This window comes from Sarcophilus harrisii, chromosome 1, assembly GCF_902635505.1.
Source record: "Sarcophilus harrisii chromosome 1, mSarHar1.11, whole genome shotgun sequence".
In the NCBI taxonomy this organism is placed as follows: Eukaryota; Metazoa; Chordata; class Mammalia; order Dasyuromorphia; family Dasyuridae; genus Sarcophilus; species Sarcophilus harrisii.
In genome coordinates, this window is record NC_045426.1 from 505,706,016 (window position 1) to 505,724,802 (window position 18,787).

Below are 18,787 nucleotides of genomic sequence, written 5' to 3' on the forward strand. Positions count from 1 at the left end.
TAGTTCTTTGATCCAAGACAAAGATAATAGAAATGGGGGGAAAAAAGAAACAAAACTATTTACTCTAAGCACTATTAGTAAAGTATTTACTTTACTATATGAACTACTAATTGACTTTGTCATTGTTAATAACTAGGGGAAAAGATGCAAGGGAAGTATAACAAATAAGTTACCTCTTTATAAGAGCATCTATAGTTTTTATTTAATGACAACTTTATCTTTTTTCCAATGCATAGTTCTGAATTTTAGTATTCAAAAACTTTTAGTGTCTCCCCATTGATGACTGAATAAAATTCAGATATTTTAGTATTCAAGGCTTTCCACCATCCACCTCTATCATAATTTTTCAGCTTTCTCTACCATTACTTTGCCTTTACCCAACAAGCAAATTGAACTGCTTTCCATGACTTTGACATATACCATGCTCCTCCAGTTCTGTCTTTGCTTGCTTGCTCCCTCTGACTAGACTGAACTCTACCTTCATCTCTGCCCCCTGAAATCCTTCTTTCATTGCTATTCAAGAGTCCTTATACCTTTAAAATTCTATAATTTTCTATAATTCCATCAAGAAACTTTGGCTCTCTTTATTGGGTGTTTCAAAGTACTATGTGATTCATACCTGTATTGACCCAACATGTCTCATGGATACTCTGAAGGTACAGTGTAGTAGTTCAATGTCATAAGTGACAGCATATCTTGGGAAGAAGGAATGATCTTTCTTGAATACATATATTGTCAATAGACAAAAGTCGAGTGGTTCTTTTCTGAGCTTATCGATTTACTCAGCACAACCAGAATATGCTTTTATCAGCAGACATTTGCAGCAAGGAAAATCTTGTCCAGTATGTTCAGTAGGATAAATTTCTTAGTCTTTTGCTTATTGTCATCCAGTATACATGACCATAAAATCTCTTTGCCTTGGGGCAAGCAGACAAGAGAAACCACAACTCTAATTGCTAACTCAAGGGTTAAAAAGACTAAATTCCTGCCATGCTCAAAGTTTATCCTGGTGGTGATGTATATATATATTCTGATTAAAGACAGTTCTAATAGACTATGTTCAGGTGTTTTACTCTCCCAATTTAATCACTGTAATTTGCAGACAGCAGCACACAAACCACAGGACACTTCTGCCTTCCTTAGATCACAGCTCCCCAGGCAAACAGTAGGCTAGAAAATACAAACCAGACCCCTGCGTTAACAGCAGAGGCCTCATGCTTTCATCTCACCTTTCTGTAGCCCATTTGATCTTGTTATTTATGAGCCACAAATTATGTTAGCCAAGGGAATGTTCTCTTTTATAAATTGCAGCGCCGTACTCATTTAGCAGAAGTAGCAAGTAAATGACTGAGAAGAGATTTCCTCTTTGATTGGGGAGGCTAAGGAGGTGAAAACTGAAAATCTCAGGTCTTTCCTCCCCATTTTCCTCTTCCCTCATTCTATGAAATCAAATAGAGGCTTTTATAGTTGCACTTCCTGATATTAGAAGAATTAAGAAACTAGGAAAATAACATAATAAGTAGCATTTATATAGCACTTTAAAGTCTGCAAAACTCTTTACATACATGGCCTCATTTGATTCTCACAAGAGTTCTGTATGGTAGAATGCTATTGTTTATTCCCATTTTATAGATAAGGAAACTGAGTCTGAGAGGGGTTAAATCAGGCTTTGAATTAAGGTCTTCTCTACTCCAAATCTAATACAATATTTAATACACTACTTAGCTACCTAAATAAATGCTTCCCTTACAGAAACAATAACACTGATATTTAGAGTATCCTTGGGAGGGAAAGAGTGATTGTGTTCAATGTGTGGAATGATCTCTCTCAACCTGCAAAAGAGATCTGGTTTAGGTGTCACTAAGCTAAGGGCACTCTCTTTCCCTCCTTTCCTCCCTCCCTTCTTCCCTCCCTCCTTCTTTTCTCCCCTCCCTCCCTCCCTCTCCCTCCCTCTCTCTCTCTTTCTCTGTGTAAGTCTGTCTGTCTTTCTCTATCTGTCTCTCTTTCTTCCTCCCTTTCTCCTTCCTTCTGTTCCTCTTCCCCTTTTCTTCCCCTTTTCTACCCCTTTCATCTCCCTCTCTTTCTCACGTTTGTCCATCTGTCTATCTATATCTCTCTCATACTTTCAACCATGTGCACTTTTATCATGCTTTTATCCTTAGCAAGTCCTTTATTATTTGATTTGCCCAAGATTCCTGTTGCTTTGTGGGGATAGTAAAGACATTCCTCTGTCTTTATGTAGGTGAGGGAATTGGTGCTGAAATAAAGAAATCAACTTGCCTACTGTCACAATAATAGTTAATGGAAGAAAGCTGGAGCTGGAAACCAAGTCTTCTTACCCTAAATCAAGTCCAAGTTAGTTTATATAGATCATGTTTGTCACTCCCCCCAGGCCAGATAACAGACATTCATTTCTGCATGTTCCACATGTACATTCCAGTTCATGAGGCTTTGCAGATAAATGTAGAAAATCCTTGCTCAGTGAAGGAAGGTGATGATACTATAAACCAGACACCAGAGAAGAAGATCCTGTTAAAAACGTATCTTCTGCTTTCTTCTATTAATTTAATTTCCTGCAGAGATAAAAACAGAATATGAATTGAGAACCTATACAATTTCAAATCTGCCAGGCTGATAAAAATAAATGGATGATATGCATATACTAACATCTTCAATGTGGCCTTCAGCCCTTTCCTTCTTTCAGGCATTTTTCTTCCCTCCTTTAAAAAAAAAACAAAAAACATTTTTATGAGGGCAAACGGTTCACATTTTGGTTTTTCTTTGTGTGCTTCTATTATAACATTTGTTTTTACTTTAGAAATCAATTTTGCATGTGGCTTAGGAGGAGGCCTATGTTCAATGTGTATCCATCGGGTTTCCAGGCAAGAAATTTTATTAGGTTCTATAGTTCAAATATTTAGGTTACTCCAAGATAGCATTTAAAAAGATATTTCATACAGGATATATCATCTGCAAGAAGCCTTTTCCAGTCTCCCCCAGTGCATTCTCTAAAATTACCTCCCTTTTATATTGTATATATTTTATATAAATGTAATTCTTTACATATTGTCTTTGTGATTAGAAAGTGGGCTCCTTAAATCAAGGACCATGTTTTTGCTTTTATTTGTATCTATGGCACTTAGCACACTGCCTGGCACATAGAAAGTACTCAATGAATGATTCTGGAGGGCTGCCTTCCAGATTAGTCCTCTAGCTGTTTCTCTGAGGATAGTGTAGTAATAAGTATGGCTGAATTAGGAAGCCACTGAATGGTTTGTGGCTTGATTTAATGGGAAGTATATCGTTTGTTGTTATTTGCAACTTTAGTGCCAACCTCGATTCCTCACTCTTCCTCATCTCACATATTCCAATCAGGTGCTAAGTCTTGTTGCTTCTGCCTCTACATCTCTCCTACCCATCCCCTTCTCTCTGTTCATACTATCAAACACCTTTATCTCCTTCTACCTAAACTACTACAGCTGTATTCTAATTGGTTTCCCTACCACAGGTCTTTCCCGAGCCTAATTTATCTTACTCATAGTTGCCAAAATTATTTTCCTAAATCATAGGCCATGTCATACCCCAACTCAATAAATTTCAGGTGCTCCCTATTATCTCTTAAGGCCAAATAAAGATTCTTTTTTGATTATTTAAAGCCTTTCATTTAAAGCCCTGGTCTCAACCCATCTTTTTATTTATTATACATTTATATTTTTATACATTTATTTATTTTTATTATATTTTATTATTATACATTATTCTCCTCACAATTTACTTCAGCCAAACTTGGTCTTTTCACACATAACTCCCTATCTTCTGACTGTATATCTTTGTACAGTCTGTTCTTCATTTCTAGGAGGTACTCTTGCCATCTTGTAGAATTTCTAGTTTCCTTCAAAGCTTATGTCCAAGGCCAACTATTATACTTAAAGCCTTTTCTAATCCCCTCAGCTGCTAGGACCCTAACTCCATTAACTTGTGTGTGTATGTGTGTGTGTGTGTGTGTGTTTAAACAAAAAACTAGAAATATCCCTATCTATCTTCTGATATATATGTGTGTGTATCAAATTTAAAATCCTGAAGGCAGTGAATGTTTTATTTCCCTTTGTATTCTTAGTGTCTAACATGATGGATAGCAATAGTAAGTTTTAAATAAATGTTTGTGGGTTAAATGATAAGTGTTCTTTAATAAGAAGAGTCTTTAACTGGGTTTCTTCTCTGGTTTCAGAATCACGACCATGCCTGTATTGCATGCCGAATCATCTACCGTTCAGATGAGCACCATCCTCCAATTTTGCCCCCCAAAGCTGACCTGACCATTGGCCTCCATGGGGAATGGGTGAGCCAGAGGTGTGAAGTACGCCCTGAAGTCCTCTTCCTTACTCGCCACTTCATATTTCATGACAACAACAATACCTGGGAAGGGCATTATTACCACTATTCTGATCCCATCTGCAAGCACCCCACCTTCACTATTTATGCCCAGGGTCGCTATAGCCGTGGAGTACACTCTGCCAGAGTCATGGGAGGCACAGAGTTTGTGTTCAAAGGTAAGATGCCAGTCATGAATCAGAATTTCTTTAAGGATTGAGTCATGATTCAAGACTTGACCATTTTTGCTGTGCACACATATACTACTATATTGAAGCAAGATACAAGGGGGAACTTTTTTTGTTGGCAAAACCTGTCATGTAATGGTTAGCAGATGCCCACAGCTTACAGAGAAGTACCAGCTTTGTATATTGTTGCCTAATTTCATGGGTTAAGGAATCCTGACTTCTAGTATTCACTTTAACAAAATTCAGACCCCTAACCTAAAATGCTAGTATCATTGGCAGAGGTAATACCTTTACTTAAATTTTCAAAAAAGTGTAAATGACTAATAGCTGATTTTTCTTAAGAGCAAGTTTCATGGGAAAACTCACAAAGGCACTTACTGTCTGAGGGTAAAATGTATAGAAAAAAGGGGGCCCTCCTCTTGGAGGTATTTTTAATTGCTGTTTTTGTTTTTTATCTTGGTACAAACTAGGTTATTAACTTGTTTTATGTTGTGTATCTTTTTGGCAATATGAGGAATTTTATAGATTTCTTCTCAAAATGATATGGGCTTAAAATTATATTGGGAGGAAATGTTAAATTTCAATTAGAGGTTAGTAAAAATAAAGATGTAATTTTTTTCCCCATCCAAATTCACAGATCTCCTGATATCTATCCATGGAAACTTATGAATCCTAGTGGATAATTGTATTAAATGTTGAATTGACTTGAAGCATAGAGTACACTAAATAGGGAACATTAATGAAACAGAGGAGGTGATTTACATAATGAAAAAGCTTACAATCACTTTTATTAAGAGTTGTAAGATATTTGGGATATATTTTCAAGAGTAGTCATAGGATATCCTCATATGTTTTAAGAAATATATGTACACATTTCTGAGATCCCGGGTACACAGATTTACCCAAGAGGATCAAAGGAACATAAAATGACAGATCTATAGGTGGAAGGGATTTCTTATCATCTGATCCAATACCTTCATTTTATAATTAAGGAATCTCAAGAGATTTTAACCCAGAAAAGTTAAATGACTTTCCTATAATTACACAGTAGAAGAGCAAAAATTTGAACCCAGATTCTCTGACCCTAAATCCAAGGAATTTTCCAGTGCATAGCAATACTGATATGAGAAGGATGAAAGATGTGGAACATTTCCAATAAAGATTGTATAACCAAAATATTATTTTTTTAAAATTTCAGTAGTATTTCATTTTTCTCAAATATACAGTTTACAATATTCATTTTCATAAGACTTTGTGTTCCAATTTTCCCCTCTTTTCTTTACCTACCCCCTCCCCAATAACAACAAAAATCTGATATAGATTAAATATGTACAATTCTTTTAAATATATTTCCATATTTGTCATATTGTGAAAAAAAACTGTATATTGTAAATCCACAAGAAACAAACAAAAACAAACAAAATAGGTAAAAATACCATGCTTCTATACACATTCAGTCTCCATAGTTTTCTCTCTGGGTGCAGATGGCATTTTCCATCCCAAGTCTATTGGAATTGCCTTCAATCACCACATTGTTGAGAAAAGTCAAGTTTATCACAGTTGATCATTACATAATCTTATCATAATCGAATTATTCTAATGTAAAATACAGCAGACATTTTATCTGAGTCTTATTTGCCCAAATAAATTTGAGAAATCTAGAACTATATGCAAGATATGTGTTGTAGAAGCAGAGAATCTAAGAGCAAGAAATAATCTTAAAGTTCATTTTTTCAACTTGTAGAGTGGTTAACTTCTCAGGTGTAACATCTTTGACAAATGGTCATCCAGTTTATTTGGAAACTTCGCAAGATTAGGGAATTCACAACCAGTGAAGTCCTTAAACTTTTGGATAGTAATTTTAGGAAGGTACCTCTTACACCAAGCCAAAGTCTTTCCCTCCACAATTTCTGAATTCCATTGTTCCTAGCTTTACTTTCTAGGGCTAAAAAAAATAGTTCTTCTCTCTCTCCCCCTTGAAGATTTTTTAGGTAATTGAGAGATAGCTATCTTGTTCCCTGATAAGTTTTCTCCAATTACTTCAAGGTCCCCAATTACTTCAAGAGATCCTTACACAACATGGTTTCCAAGCTCTTCTCTGGACATGATCCAGCATAGCAGGTTTTTGTTTTTCCTCCAATGCGGTACCCCAAACAGCTCATGATACTCTATGTGGTCTGACAAGGGTAGGGTGAAACATAACTCTCTCCCCCTTGTTTTAGACAGTGCCTTCTCACTAATGTAAGCCAATTTGGCATTAGCTTTTTGCTTACCACATAACAATGTTGGCTTTCATGATGAGCTTTCAGTTCACTAAAATCTCTATAATTGCAACTCCCCCATCCCTTCCAGCTTTGAGGCTTTATATGAAAAGAGTTGGGATTTTTCTCTTCTAAATCTTTATCTACATTTTGTCTTACTGCCCATAGTCTAATTTCTTTCAGATCCCAGCCTATGGACCTAAATTAATTTACATGGTGTGGAGAAGTGATTGATGCTAAATCTATTAAAGACCTCAAAACATCCTATGCCATTAAAAAAAAATCCGATTTCCATCATTACTCTTTAGTAGGCTAATTTTTCAATGTATTAATATCAATTCACATAATATTATGACGGAGAAACATTTCATAAGCCATTATTCTCTAAGGCTGTGAAAATCATAATTAGCAGTGGATGTCTATACTTGACAGAACTACCAAGGCCCAGTTTATTGACCAAAAGAAGTTAAATTTATCAGACACACATTTAATTCTTTTAGTGCAACTGCCATTTAAAGAAAAAGATTCAGCTAGTGCCACATAAGAAGACTCTGGTCATATGGAAACAGAAGCTGGGATAGAGCCTTTCTTTCTACTATCCCTTAAAATAGAAGGAAAATTTCACTGGTATATTATATTGCTAGTAGCTGCTCTAGAGGACTTCACTATCATATGCCTGCTTCCCTGGAGTAGTGAACTTTTTCTTTTTATCATCTTCCTCCATAGTGAATCACATGAAGGTCACCCCCATGGATGCAGCCACAGCCTCTCTCTTAAATGTGTTCAACGGGAATGAATGTGGAGCTGAGGGTTCATGGCAAGTTGGAATTCAGCAGGATGTGACTCACACCAATGGTTGTGTTGCCTTGGGAATTAAACTACCTCACACTGAGTATGAGATCTTCAAAATGGAACAAGATACACGAGGTCGGTACTTACTGTACAACGGCCAGAGACCCAGTGATGGATCCAGTCCTGATCGGCCAGAAAAGAGAGCCACATCTTACCAAATGCCCTTAGTTCAGTGTGCATCTTCGGCTCCCAGATCAGAAGATTTAACAGAGGAGAATACAATAGGCCACTATGGGAATGGGGCTCCTAAAAGGAATTTCTGTACTGTACTCTTGACTCTGATTGCATGCCTTTGGACTATTCTACATTGGAATACCTTCAGCTAGATTCCTTTATGCTTATATATATATATATATATATATATATATATATTATTTTCCAAACTAGGATTCCTTGGGATTTGTGAATTTTCTTTCCTCAAGAAAGGATTTTTATTTCCCAGATGCACTTCAATATCTAAGAATTGTTGTTCATTTCATTCTCCCTTTCCCCCTCAAACCCCACTCCTAACTCCAGAATCATGAATAGCACTTGTTTGAAGTTTCTACTTTGAACTTCATCCAGTCTGTTCCCTGGCCTGAGTGACTGCACAACAGTAATTGCACTTTAGGACTGCAGATGGTTTGTGGGTAATAGATTCTTTGGGAGTTGGGAATTTAAAAAAAAAAATTATATATTTGGCTGTGTTGGACTTTAGTTGGGGGAAAAAAAAGATCCAGCTACAATTTTCACTGCCATTTTCCTCTTGTCATTTCCTTTCCTATCTCTGAAACTGCCTCTCCTTCAGAATCTAACCATCTTGAATAGCCCTATGCAGTATTGGGTTAGTGCAGGGAGAATGGCATCTTTTTACTTAAGGAAAATGCTTTGGTGTAGATATGTATATATTCAAAGACACAAGGATTTATCTAAATGATCTTTACAGTTTTATACGAAGAGAGAATTGAAAGTGTTCCTTTCAGAAGTACTAAATGGAAAATATGTGTAATTAAAATTTCAAAGTAATTTAAGCTATTTTTACATGTAATTTTTTTAAACTTTAAAGAATACACTTACTGGAGCATATGTGGCATAGTTCTCTGTTCATGGTTGATAAAGTCAAAAGGAATCTTTGAGGTCAATTTAGTCTAACTCATTACTGTGATTTTGTTGTTATATTAGGTTTGTTCTTGTTTCTTTGCTCTGTACAATCAGGTAACTTGCTGGAATCAGTATATAAAAAGCAATGCCATGATAAATCAGAGGATAAACTGTAATGTATCTGGTATGTGTAGGTCCTGCAAAGTCCCACATGAATGTTGATAATAATATGGCCCTTTTTTTAATATGCAATTTCCTTTTCTTAAAACTTTCACCTTGACTTGTAGGACATTTTGTTACAGGTAAGAAGTATTTAGATTTGCAGTATCTCTCCTGCCATCAAAATTATATTTTTAGAAGAAATATTTGTTAGGAAAGGTCCTGCTTGCTTTTCAGAGAAGATGTAAAAATCAGTATCCTGTGGGATTTGTAGCATCCCTTTCATGCCATATGTATCTTGGCTTTTGTATTAAGTCTTACTATCATATGGACTTAACTGGGAGACAGGTAACTAGACTAACTCTCCTAATCAGTAATTGACTTAGTTATCCAACATAAATCATTCTCTCCATTCCTCACTCTAACCTTATGCAAAATAGGAAATATCATTTCTGCCCCATTTCTGTCCCACTGAGACACTGGATGGATTTAATGTCTGTAATGTACTTTGGATTCTTGGAAAGGGATCTGATTTAACACCAAGTATTTTTAAGAATAAAAACTAATGAAAAAGAAATGAAACAGTCAACATCTGAAGATCTAGATTTAAAAGAATGCTTGTAGAAGGCAAAAAATCAGTCAGGGTTAAAACATTATTCTATTTAATATTAAAATTAAATGCCAGTAATATTGTTTGTGATTTAAATTTTTAAGGATCATGTGAGTATATACTATTAAATAAATGTATTTCAATTATATTTATAATCATGAAGATTATTAAGATCATGTATTCAGCATAAAATACTAACCTGATCAATCAAATTTACTTCCTAGTGAAAAGAACTGGAAAAGTATTAATACTCCTGTAAAATTTCTTTTATCTATGAAGCTGCCTAACAAATGGAGTAATCATTTCATCATTATAAGTCACAACAAATCATATGAAGCATGTAATATTTATTACCATGGGCCATATCAGCAATTTAATCATGGAAGTAACAGGCTAATAGCTATTGAAATTAGAGACTCTAAATCATAAGTCTAGGAAATTGTTTCCCTATTAAATACTTGCATTTTTTAGAAAAGTATGTGTCTATTTATATAATTTATTTTTAAAGTTGCAAGTATGGCAAAATATATGTATATATATATGTATGCATATATGTGTGTGCATGTATTTTTACACAAAAAATAATACATGCAAACACAGTCTTATAAGAGAACAAAACTGAATCCATATGGATATAGGTCCTCTCTTCATCATTAATGTAATTTATTAAAAGTGATAATCATGATAACACATTTATATAGTTCAGGTACAATGATGGGTTTCTTAGTTGTTAATTGCAACATATATATATATATATATATATATATATGTATGTATATGTTTGGACTTGTGTTTTTACAAATTTAAATCTGAAATCCAATTGGTGTAGGATCATATAGCCCCTTTTATCTCATTTTATACAATTCTTGTCCATGTCTTTCTGTAAATTATATACAGAGGATATATTTGACATATTGGAAGCTTTCCTCTTGTATTTTATATTTTGTGGGCACCAATATAGTCTAAATTTTCCACTGCTTTTAGTCTTGATATATAACTGGTCTGCTTTCATCCAAGATATACCTGGCCAGAAAACATGTATTTTATTCCATGAATGGAGCACAGACTATCTTATTATAGTTTACTTATACCCATCATATGTCTTCTTTTTGCCCTTTGGGTTGCTTATAATTTTGAATATGTTAAAGTCAGGATGTTTTATGAGTCATAGCCATACAGTATCCTCAAGAGAATATTGTTATTAAAGATAAAAATGTTTTCTGGTTGCAAAATACTTGAGATCATTAAAAGCACTGAGGAATTTCTCAAATATAATATAAGCCATTCACTTACTCAGTTCAGCATTCAGTTTATTTTTCATTGGTAACATCCAACCAATAATTCAATCAACAAGCATTGAGTAAGTATACACAGACACTGTCCAAGATATACATGTTGACAGATTAACTTAGTGGGTCTCTGTTCAGTTAAATATCATTTTCTTGGCATTGCTTATTTTTTATTCTCTTTGTTTTCCTGTGGTAGACAATGTCTTTTGAATTTCTGTGGATTTCACTGAAGAAGTTTAGTAGGATATGGGGGCTTAATTCAATTGATACAATGGGATCTGTAAATAAGAACATTTAAAGAAAATTTTCATTAATTCACTTTTGCTTGAACTCTGCACAGGACATCTTCCATGCTATAATGAAACATTTTAAATGAGCTGATATCTTGCTATTTTATGACTGGCTTAATATTGAATTGTTGATCAAAGTGATCTCCTTAGTCACATATTTTTACAATATATTGCAGAAGGTGATTCTTTTACTGAGAAAGATCTTATCAATGATGGTTGAATTTTGTCCTACCAAGTCTGTTTTTTAAAAAAATCAACATAGTAATAGCATTCACCATATCATTTAGTTATAAGATACAAAGATATGTAGATGGAGATATAAAGAATTTTCTGTTATCTTTTCATGCATTTATCAATAACATTCAATATATATGTGAACGATTTTCATCAAGATTTTATGAAACTGAGAAATTAAGCACGTAAGGTACCTTCATTTGTGAATAAAGTTTTCTAAATGTTAATGTCCTGCACCAAATTACTCAGACATGCTCTTAAGTATCCTAGCAATCTTGAAAGAATATGACTATAATATTCAGGAAGAGTCCACACTGAAAAAATTTTAATGACTTTAAAATGGTCTTTCTTAGAAAAGTTATAATGATATTCTGCTCCAAACTTTCAATATATATTCCCTTCAATTCCAAAGCAGGAAAAAAGGTGCTAGCCAGGCTCATTAGGAGATAAGGAAGAGAATATTTTGCCCCAAGGGTATGGAAGAAAGAAGTGTGACTGGCCTAATGAATATTTCTATGTCAGAAACCCTCTTCTTATAACTCTCAGCACATATTATACCTCAGCTCTCTCTATGTGTTGAGGGGATGATTTTCATTGCTAGGCTTTTATCTTTTGAATCAGTTTCAGTATCATGTGTTTTCCCATAGTGCCACAAGTGACTTGAATTAGGAAGTTTTCCTTTTCTAGATCCTAGCCTTAGAAAGAATAACTTGATCCAACAATGGTCTTAAAAAGTTGCTCAGAAAGTAGGTAAGTGATATTTATAAAATCTGAACTTCAAATTGAACCTCCTAGAGTAGTAATCATAGGGCTCCTAAAAGTCAATATGTCCAAATTCCTTGATACAGTAGCAAGCAGTAATTATACTGCATTATAAGAGCCATTATCTACATGAATAATATGTTCAGAAATATTCTAAGAATGATTTGCACATTGGCTAAAAATTCTGGTTTATCTAACAAGTGTGCACCAGTTCCCCATGGAAATAGGATGAAATACTGATATACACCAACACCTAATCCAGAAATCAATAAATGGCATCAGAGTTGCCATGTCAGGACAATTTCATCAAAAGAAATTCTTTTCCACTTGAGTTGTGATGGGGTTTTCCAAGCCCCCCACAGTTATTGCTGGTATTTTTGCTATACCTGATTTCCTAAAGGTCTCATATAGCTTTATCTATTTAAGCTAAATTTTGTAGCCATGGACAAATGAAAAAAAAAAAAGATGGCCAGATGCCTTTCATTTCTAATTTCATAAGGAAAAACATTCTTTCCTCAATATCAAAGAGATTGTTTATCCTTTATATATATTCTTCATAGAGACAATTTGGATTCTTTAAAATCCTGTGGTACTACAGCTTGGTCTATCTCACTTGGAAAATAGATGGGTCAATTTAATAGCATTTACCCATGGATTGAATAAACTCTAGTAATGAAGCTTACTACCCTATTCCCACCACTATCACCACTCTTTATTCCCTCTTCTAACACCATCCTATTTTCCAGATACTTATGTGAACAGGGATATTCTACCAAAGGGAAAAATTTAGAGTCATTTTGGTCCACAACTTCTTCATCAATTAAGCCATAATCATGTCAATACTTTTAACAAGAATACCTAGCAGTCCAAGAGAAACCAAACTCTAGACTCAGAACATCATGGAGGCAATAAGGTTATTACTTGGCATTAAGACTTAGAATTTTATACTAGACCAAAAATGTATTTCTTTTCTCTGGCAAGAATAAATTAAGATAAATGATTTCCAAGAGAAGGACTTTCCACATTTGTATTTTTAAGCATCAGCAGAGTGTCTATCAAATTACCTTTCATTCTGCTATGAATAGTATGCCTCAACCTTACAAACTGAATCAATCCTGCAAAGGAATAAAGTCTCAGGAATTTTGGGAATGGGAATCTTTTAAAGCCTAGTCCTCCACAGATTGTGGGAAAGAAATAATGTAGGAAAAGAAACACTTCAGAGGTTATCTCAATATCACAATAACACTACAATAATTACATTTAGAGCCACTATTAGAAACTATCATGCACAAGACATTTTCCTATTTCCTGTATAAGATATTATAGATTCTTGCTGCCTGGACACATTATAAAGCATCTTATTTATGTACAGGTTTTCTCTTTTACTAGAATGTGAGCTCCTAAAGGGCAGGGATTCGTTTTTGCTTGTTTGAGGGTTTTTGTTTTTCACCCTTTTTGTATCCCTAGTGCTTAGCATAGTGCCTGACCTATATAACAAGTGCTCAGTATATGCTTGTGAATTAATCAATAATCACATTGGAAGTAAACACGTGGAAAAAGGATAAACTTTGCAGAAGATGCTCTGGAAAATTTAGAATTGGTTGATGAGAAGATGTTTCACAATGTGAATTATTTGGGAAATATTATAAATAGTATTCTGCATCATGTTCTTTATGAAAAAAGTGGCCAATAAACTTTATACTAATATTCTCAACCACCAGATCATACTTGCAAGTTTTGAAAGAGTATGAGTTCCTTGAATGCAAATGGGCTGTGACTAGCACAGTGGCTGGTATATAGGAAGTGATGAATAAATGCTTTTTGATGAATTGATTATGAGATAGAACACTGAAAACAGCCTGAAGATTACCTCCAGTGTCACCCATTACCTGGATAAAAGCAATGTTAAGGGGGAAGAGACTGTACAACATACCTTAGTTTGGCAGTATAATAGCATTGGAACAGGGTTGGAGTGATTAAAAGAATCTGAGGAAAGAAATGTAATGAAAAGATTTCTTTGCCCTACTATTACTACTATCATAACATACCAAGTATAAAGAGGTGCCTTAGCAAAAGGTTGGACTTTTTATCTTTGAAGTTTTTATTTTTGTCTTAAGCTTTTAATATATAATTTCTTCCTAGCAATAAAGGGAATACACAATACATGTACTGTAATCAATTTCAGAGTAATAATGTTCCTGGTAGATGTCTATCATTTATATAGAGATATCTTGTCTTTTTCATGAAGCAATATATTTTTAACTTGGAATCTACTCTTCTCCCTCACCAGTTCCAGTATTTTTCCAGTGTCAGGGTCTTTTTTATTTTTTATTTAGCATTTATGTTTTGTAAATATACAAAGCAATTCTTCTTTTCTACTCTATGTTCCAGATTACATTGTTGGAGAAATTTGAATAATTGTTAAAAGACTATCTAAAATAAGGCTGTCAAATAAAGCACTAACACCTCTCAAGACAGTGTCATGATGAGTTATTGCTTCTAATGAAGTGAAATAAAAACAGAACTTGAAAGTATTTAATTGCACTTAAGATTTTCTAATAATTTATGTTTCCTTTGGAGATAGGAAGAATGGAAAAAAGAAAAATTAACAATATAAAAATTTTATTTTCAAGTGAAATTTAATACGAGGTCTATAGCTTTATTTTATTTTACATGGGCATATATTTTAGTTCAAATCGGTAAGTATATATTTAGTACTCAAAATATGAAAAAAGTGGGTCTGATAAAAATTCAAAATGTGACATTCTAATGTTTGCATAGTGATTTCCTTACAACAATTCTTTGAGGTAAGTAATGAAAATGTAGTTCTCTGTTGCTTCACTCCAATTCAGGCGATTAAGAGAGAGAAAGTGCTAGAATGAGATCTCTAAGGATAAGGAGTTGAAAAAACAATAGGGATGAGGAGCATTCTCCAACAAGAAATCTATTTCCATCCACCAGTACCACCACATCAAATATAGCAGCTCTGGTTCCCAACTACTACTACTACTGCTCAGTCACCAGACATCAATGGACCAAATTCAGGACCAAATCAGGATTTCCCTTTGTCATTCAGCAAGGTGTTAAAATGCATATTCATTTCCTGGAGAAGAGGTATAGTATATCAGATTATTTAAAAGTTCTACTGATCACCTTGCTTAAAAAAAAAAAAAAACAGCACACCCATTTTATATGAGGAGAAAGTGAGTCTCAGAGGTTAAATGATTTGCCCATGGTCATAACAGCTAATGTCAGAACCAACTCTCAAGCTCAAATCCTATGATTCCAAATTGACATTCTTTCTACCAGGAGACATTGCTTCTTAATTTTTCCCATTTTTCTTGCCAAAGTATTTTAATTTTTATTTACCAGTTGCTATCTTGGTATCAGAAAATTTCAAGATCAAAAGTCCTTCTGTCCTTCATAAGCTATATAATCATGAATATCAAATTCTATGATCCTCAGGCAACTTCCTAACATTTATCTAAAAATTCATAAATTATCAACTGAGTAGGAACAGAGAACTCCCATATCAGAAAATCATAGAGCATTGATCTATTTACTCACTAGGTGAATAATCATTTGTGTATGTTAGAAGCATTGAAAAGTGCATAATCTTTCAAAACATCAGGAGATTATCCAGTAAGTTATTGCTCTAGTTCTTAACATGGATTCTATGAATTTTTGAAATTTTATTTTGAAAAGTATTCTTTGATATGATTACTTTCCTTTGTAATCCTATAGTTTTTGCATTTAAGATGTTAAAATTTTGATATGGGTCCATGATACACAAAAAGGGTAAGAATCTCTCTTCTAGTGTATACTCTTTTGTTGAGCCTATCATATTACATTTTTGAGAGAGTTGTCTAAAAACATGAATTTGTGTGATAGGTACAGTACCTCATGGTCTAGCATGATTTAATCATTCCTATCAATCACAACAGTCAAATTGATTGCTCAGTGATCATCATTTGCCTTGAAGATATAACTACATAAAGGTCTAGTTTGTTCTAACTTATAGACTCAGACAAAGTTAAGTCATGAAAGAGCCCAGGAAACTGGGATACCAAGTGTACCAGGCCAGCACAATTATATCCATTGGTTTTCCATTAATGCAGAGAAATAGGCTGAAAGCAAAGTATTCTGCCAATTGAAGTATATGGTATTTATGCATTCCAGACCAGCAAGTGAAGTAGAAAAAGAAAAAATCTACCAATCACCTATTGGAAAAAATATCCCCAAAGATTTTAATATGTCTCCTAAGAACAAATATATCAACTATCATGGTTTTTATGGTATGAAATAGATGAAGAAAAGATGTGGGAGGGACTTTTAAATCAGAGTTTGAAATATTAAAATTTTGTATGAGCATGAAATTTCATAAATATTTTTCATATTAAGTGAGGTTTGTTTTTCATTTTGGAAAAATACAGTATTTATAATTGAATTCTGACTGGATCCAGATATTTACCCATGGAAATTTCTAATTTACAAATGGACATCACTAAACATCCTACAGATGATCTATACTGACTACTATAGTTTTGGTTAAATTGTTGTGGTTTATTTTTAGTCTATTAAAAGCTTAAAACAAAAGCACATATCATATTAAAAGACATTTCATCTTTTATCATCTCTTATTTGATCTTTTTTTGCCATAAAAGCTTTTACAAGATGTCATTGGATGATTTCATAAACATCAGAATTGCAGAAACATAAACATAAACAAGAAATATAAACTCAGGACAAGAAGAGAAAAGCCTTTTATTTCAAATAAAAATAGCTTTAATAATAAGGAAAACAAAGTTACCAGAAGAGCAAATTTCATTCTACAAAGAACATTCTACAAATATATTCTGGGACACAAGCCTCGTCTATGATATTCTTAGCAGTCTGAAGCCGAGCTCCTCATTTCCTTCATAATTTAAGACTAAACAGAATAAAACACCCAAGGGCACCTTGAATATTTCAGAGGCTTGTGCCAACTCAAAACTGGGAAGACAGCTCAACAGAGCTATTTTCCTAATGCTTCTAGAAATTCTTTTGGAATGAGAGATAAAGTTAAAAGGAGAATATTTGTGTTTATTAAATAAAAATCAAAGCCAAACCTGAGCCAAACATGCAAATGCTGTCATTTGTGGCTGTTGCAGTGATAAAGATGTAAATGTGAATGAGAATTAGCTTTAATCATGCAAAATCCCAATGTTTTCTACACCTGGAGCAATCTTCCTCCCCACAGCAAGAAGTGTACGGCAATGTTCTTTTGGACAGGTTTTCCCTGGGATCTTGATTTTGATAATTTTTCCAGAAAATAGAGAGCCAAGATGGATGTTAACTCTCAACTTTGGTTTGCACATCGGTATCAACTCATAAAATTATAGAATTTGGAATTGGGGAAAAACTTGAGCAGAACATTTAGTTCAAATCAAATCTAAACAAGAATCCTCTTTTTAAAATATTGGGCATATGCTTATCCAGCCTCTAAATAAAGATCTCCAATAAGGAGGAGTTCAACCTATTCACTTTGGGAAGACACTAATTATTAAGAAGTTTGCCCCAATATTTAACTTTTAAGTTTGCTTCTTTATAACTTCCCTTCATTACTCCTGATTCTGCCTTCTGCTGCCAAAAGAAAAGTCTAATTTCTTCAAATGACAGAAAGTTATGTTTTCCTTGAGTTTTCTTTACTTCTGGCTAAAAGTATAGATTTTTCAATAGCTTTGCATAATTCAAAAGCTCAAGGTTTTTCACCAGACTGGTAACCTCCCCTGGAGCTTCTCCATCTTATCAATATATTTACTAAATTACAACATCTAGAACTAAACTGTCAAATTTGTAGTTTTTTTGAAAATTATTACTTCAATTTTCAGAACTTTCTACAGAAATCCAGAGCCATATTGTCACAGAACACATATAGTGCTAGAAGGGATCTTAACCAAAAATTTTGGAAAGTAAATGGAAAAAAAATAAATTTTCTGATAGCATCTTCAGCTGATCATTCATAAAAGCTGTAACAAAGTCATAAATGTATTATAACAACCATAGATGTTGTATTCTATTCCTTTTTTCCCCTTTTGAAGCCATTATGTTTAGATAAATCAGAGCTTTTGCCTCTTTTAGAACTACTTTCTCACTTTCACTTTTCTCTCTGCTCTCCTATTCTGACTGGGAGATTAGGAGAAATGATCCCTAGTAAATTAGTCCAAGCATTCTGTACCACATTTTAGAACTACATCTAAACAGCTATAAAACTTTGCATACTCTTCAATCTAGTTATGTAACTACTGGATCTGTATCCCAAAGAAATCAAAGAAAAAGGGAAAGGACTTATTTGCATATATATATATATATATATATAATGTCTCTTTTTGTGGTGACAAAAAAAATTGGAAATTGAGGGGATGACCATTAGTTGGGGAATGACTGAATAAGTGATGGTATATGAATGTTATGGAATATTATTGTTCTATAAGAACGGATCAGCAGAATGTTTTCAGAAAGTCCTAGAGAGACTTACATGAACTGATACTAAGTGAAGTGAGTAGAATCAAGAGAATATTGTTCACAACAAGATTATGTGATGATCAACTCTGATGGACTTGGTTCTTTTCAATAATGAGTTGATTCAGACCAATTCCAATAGACTTATGATGGAGAGAACTATCTGCATCCACAAAGAGGACTATGGGGA

The 18,787-nt window shown here is 33.8% G+C and overlaps 1 protein-coding gene across 1 annotated transcript in view; it reads left to right on the top strand.

Moving 5' to 3' along the window:
* Nucleotides 1-14,569, top strand: part of APCDD1 (APC down-regulated 1) — a 57,373-nt gene extending 42,804 nt beyond the window's left edge. Inside the window, exons 4-5 of the mRNA XM_031946644.1 lie at nucleotides 4,229-4,550; nucleotides 7,547-14,569. Of these exons, the coding sequence (XP_031802504.1) occupies nucleotides 4,229-4,550; nucleotides 7,547-7,998 (774 nt within the window). The 3' untranslated portion in view covers nucleotides 7,999-14,569. The remainder of the gene's footprint in view (nucleotides 1-4,228; nucleotides 4,551-7,546) is intronic.
* Nucleotides 14,570-18,787: the final 4,218 nt, after the last annotated feature.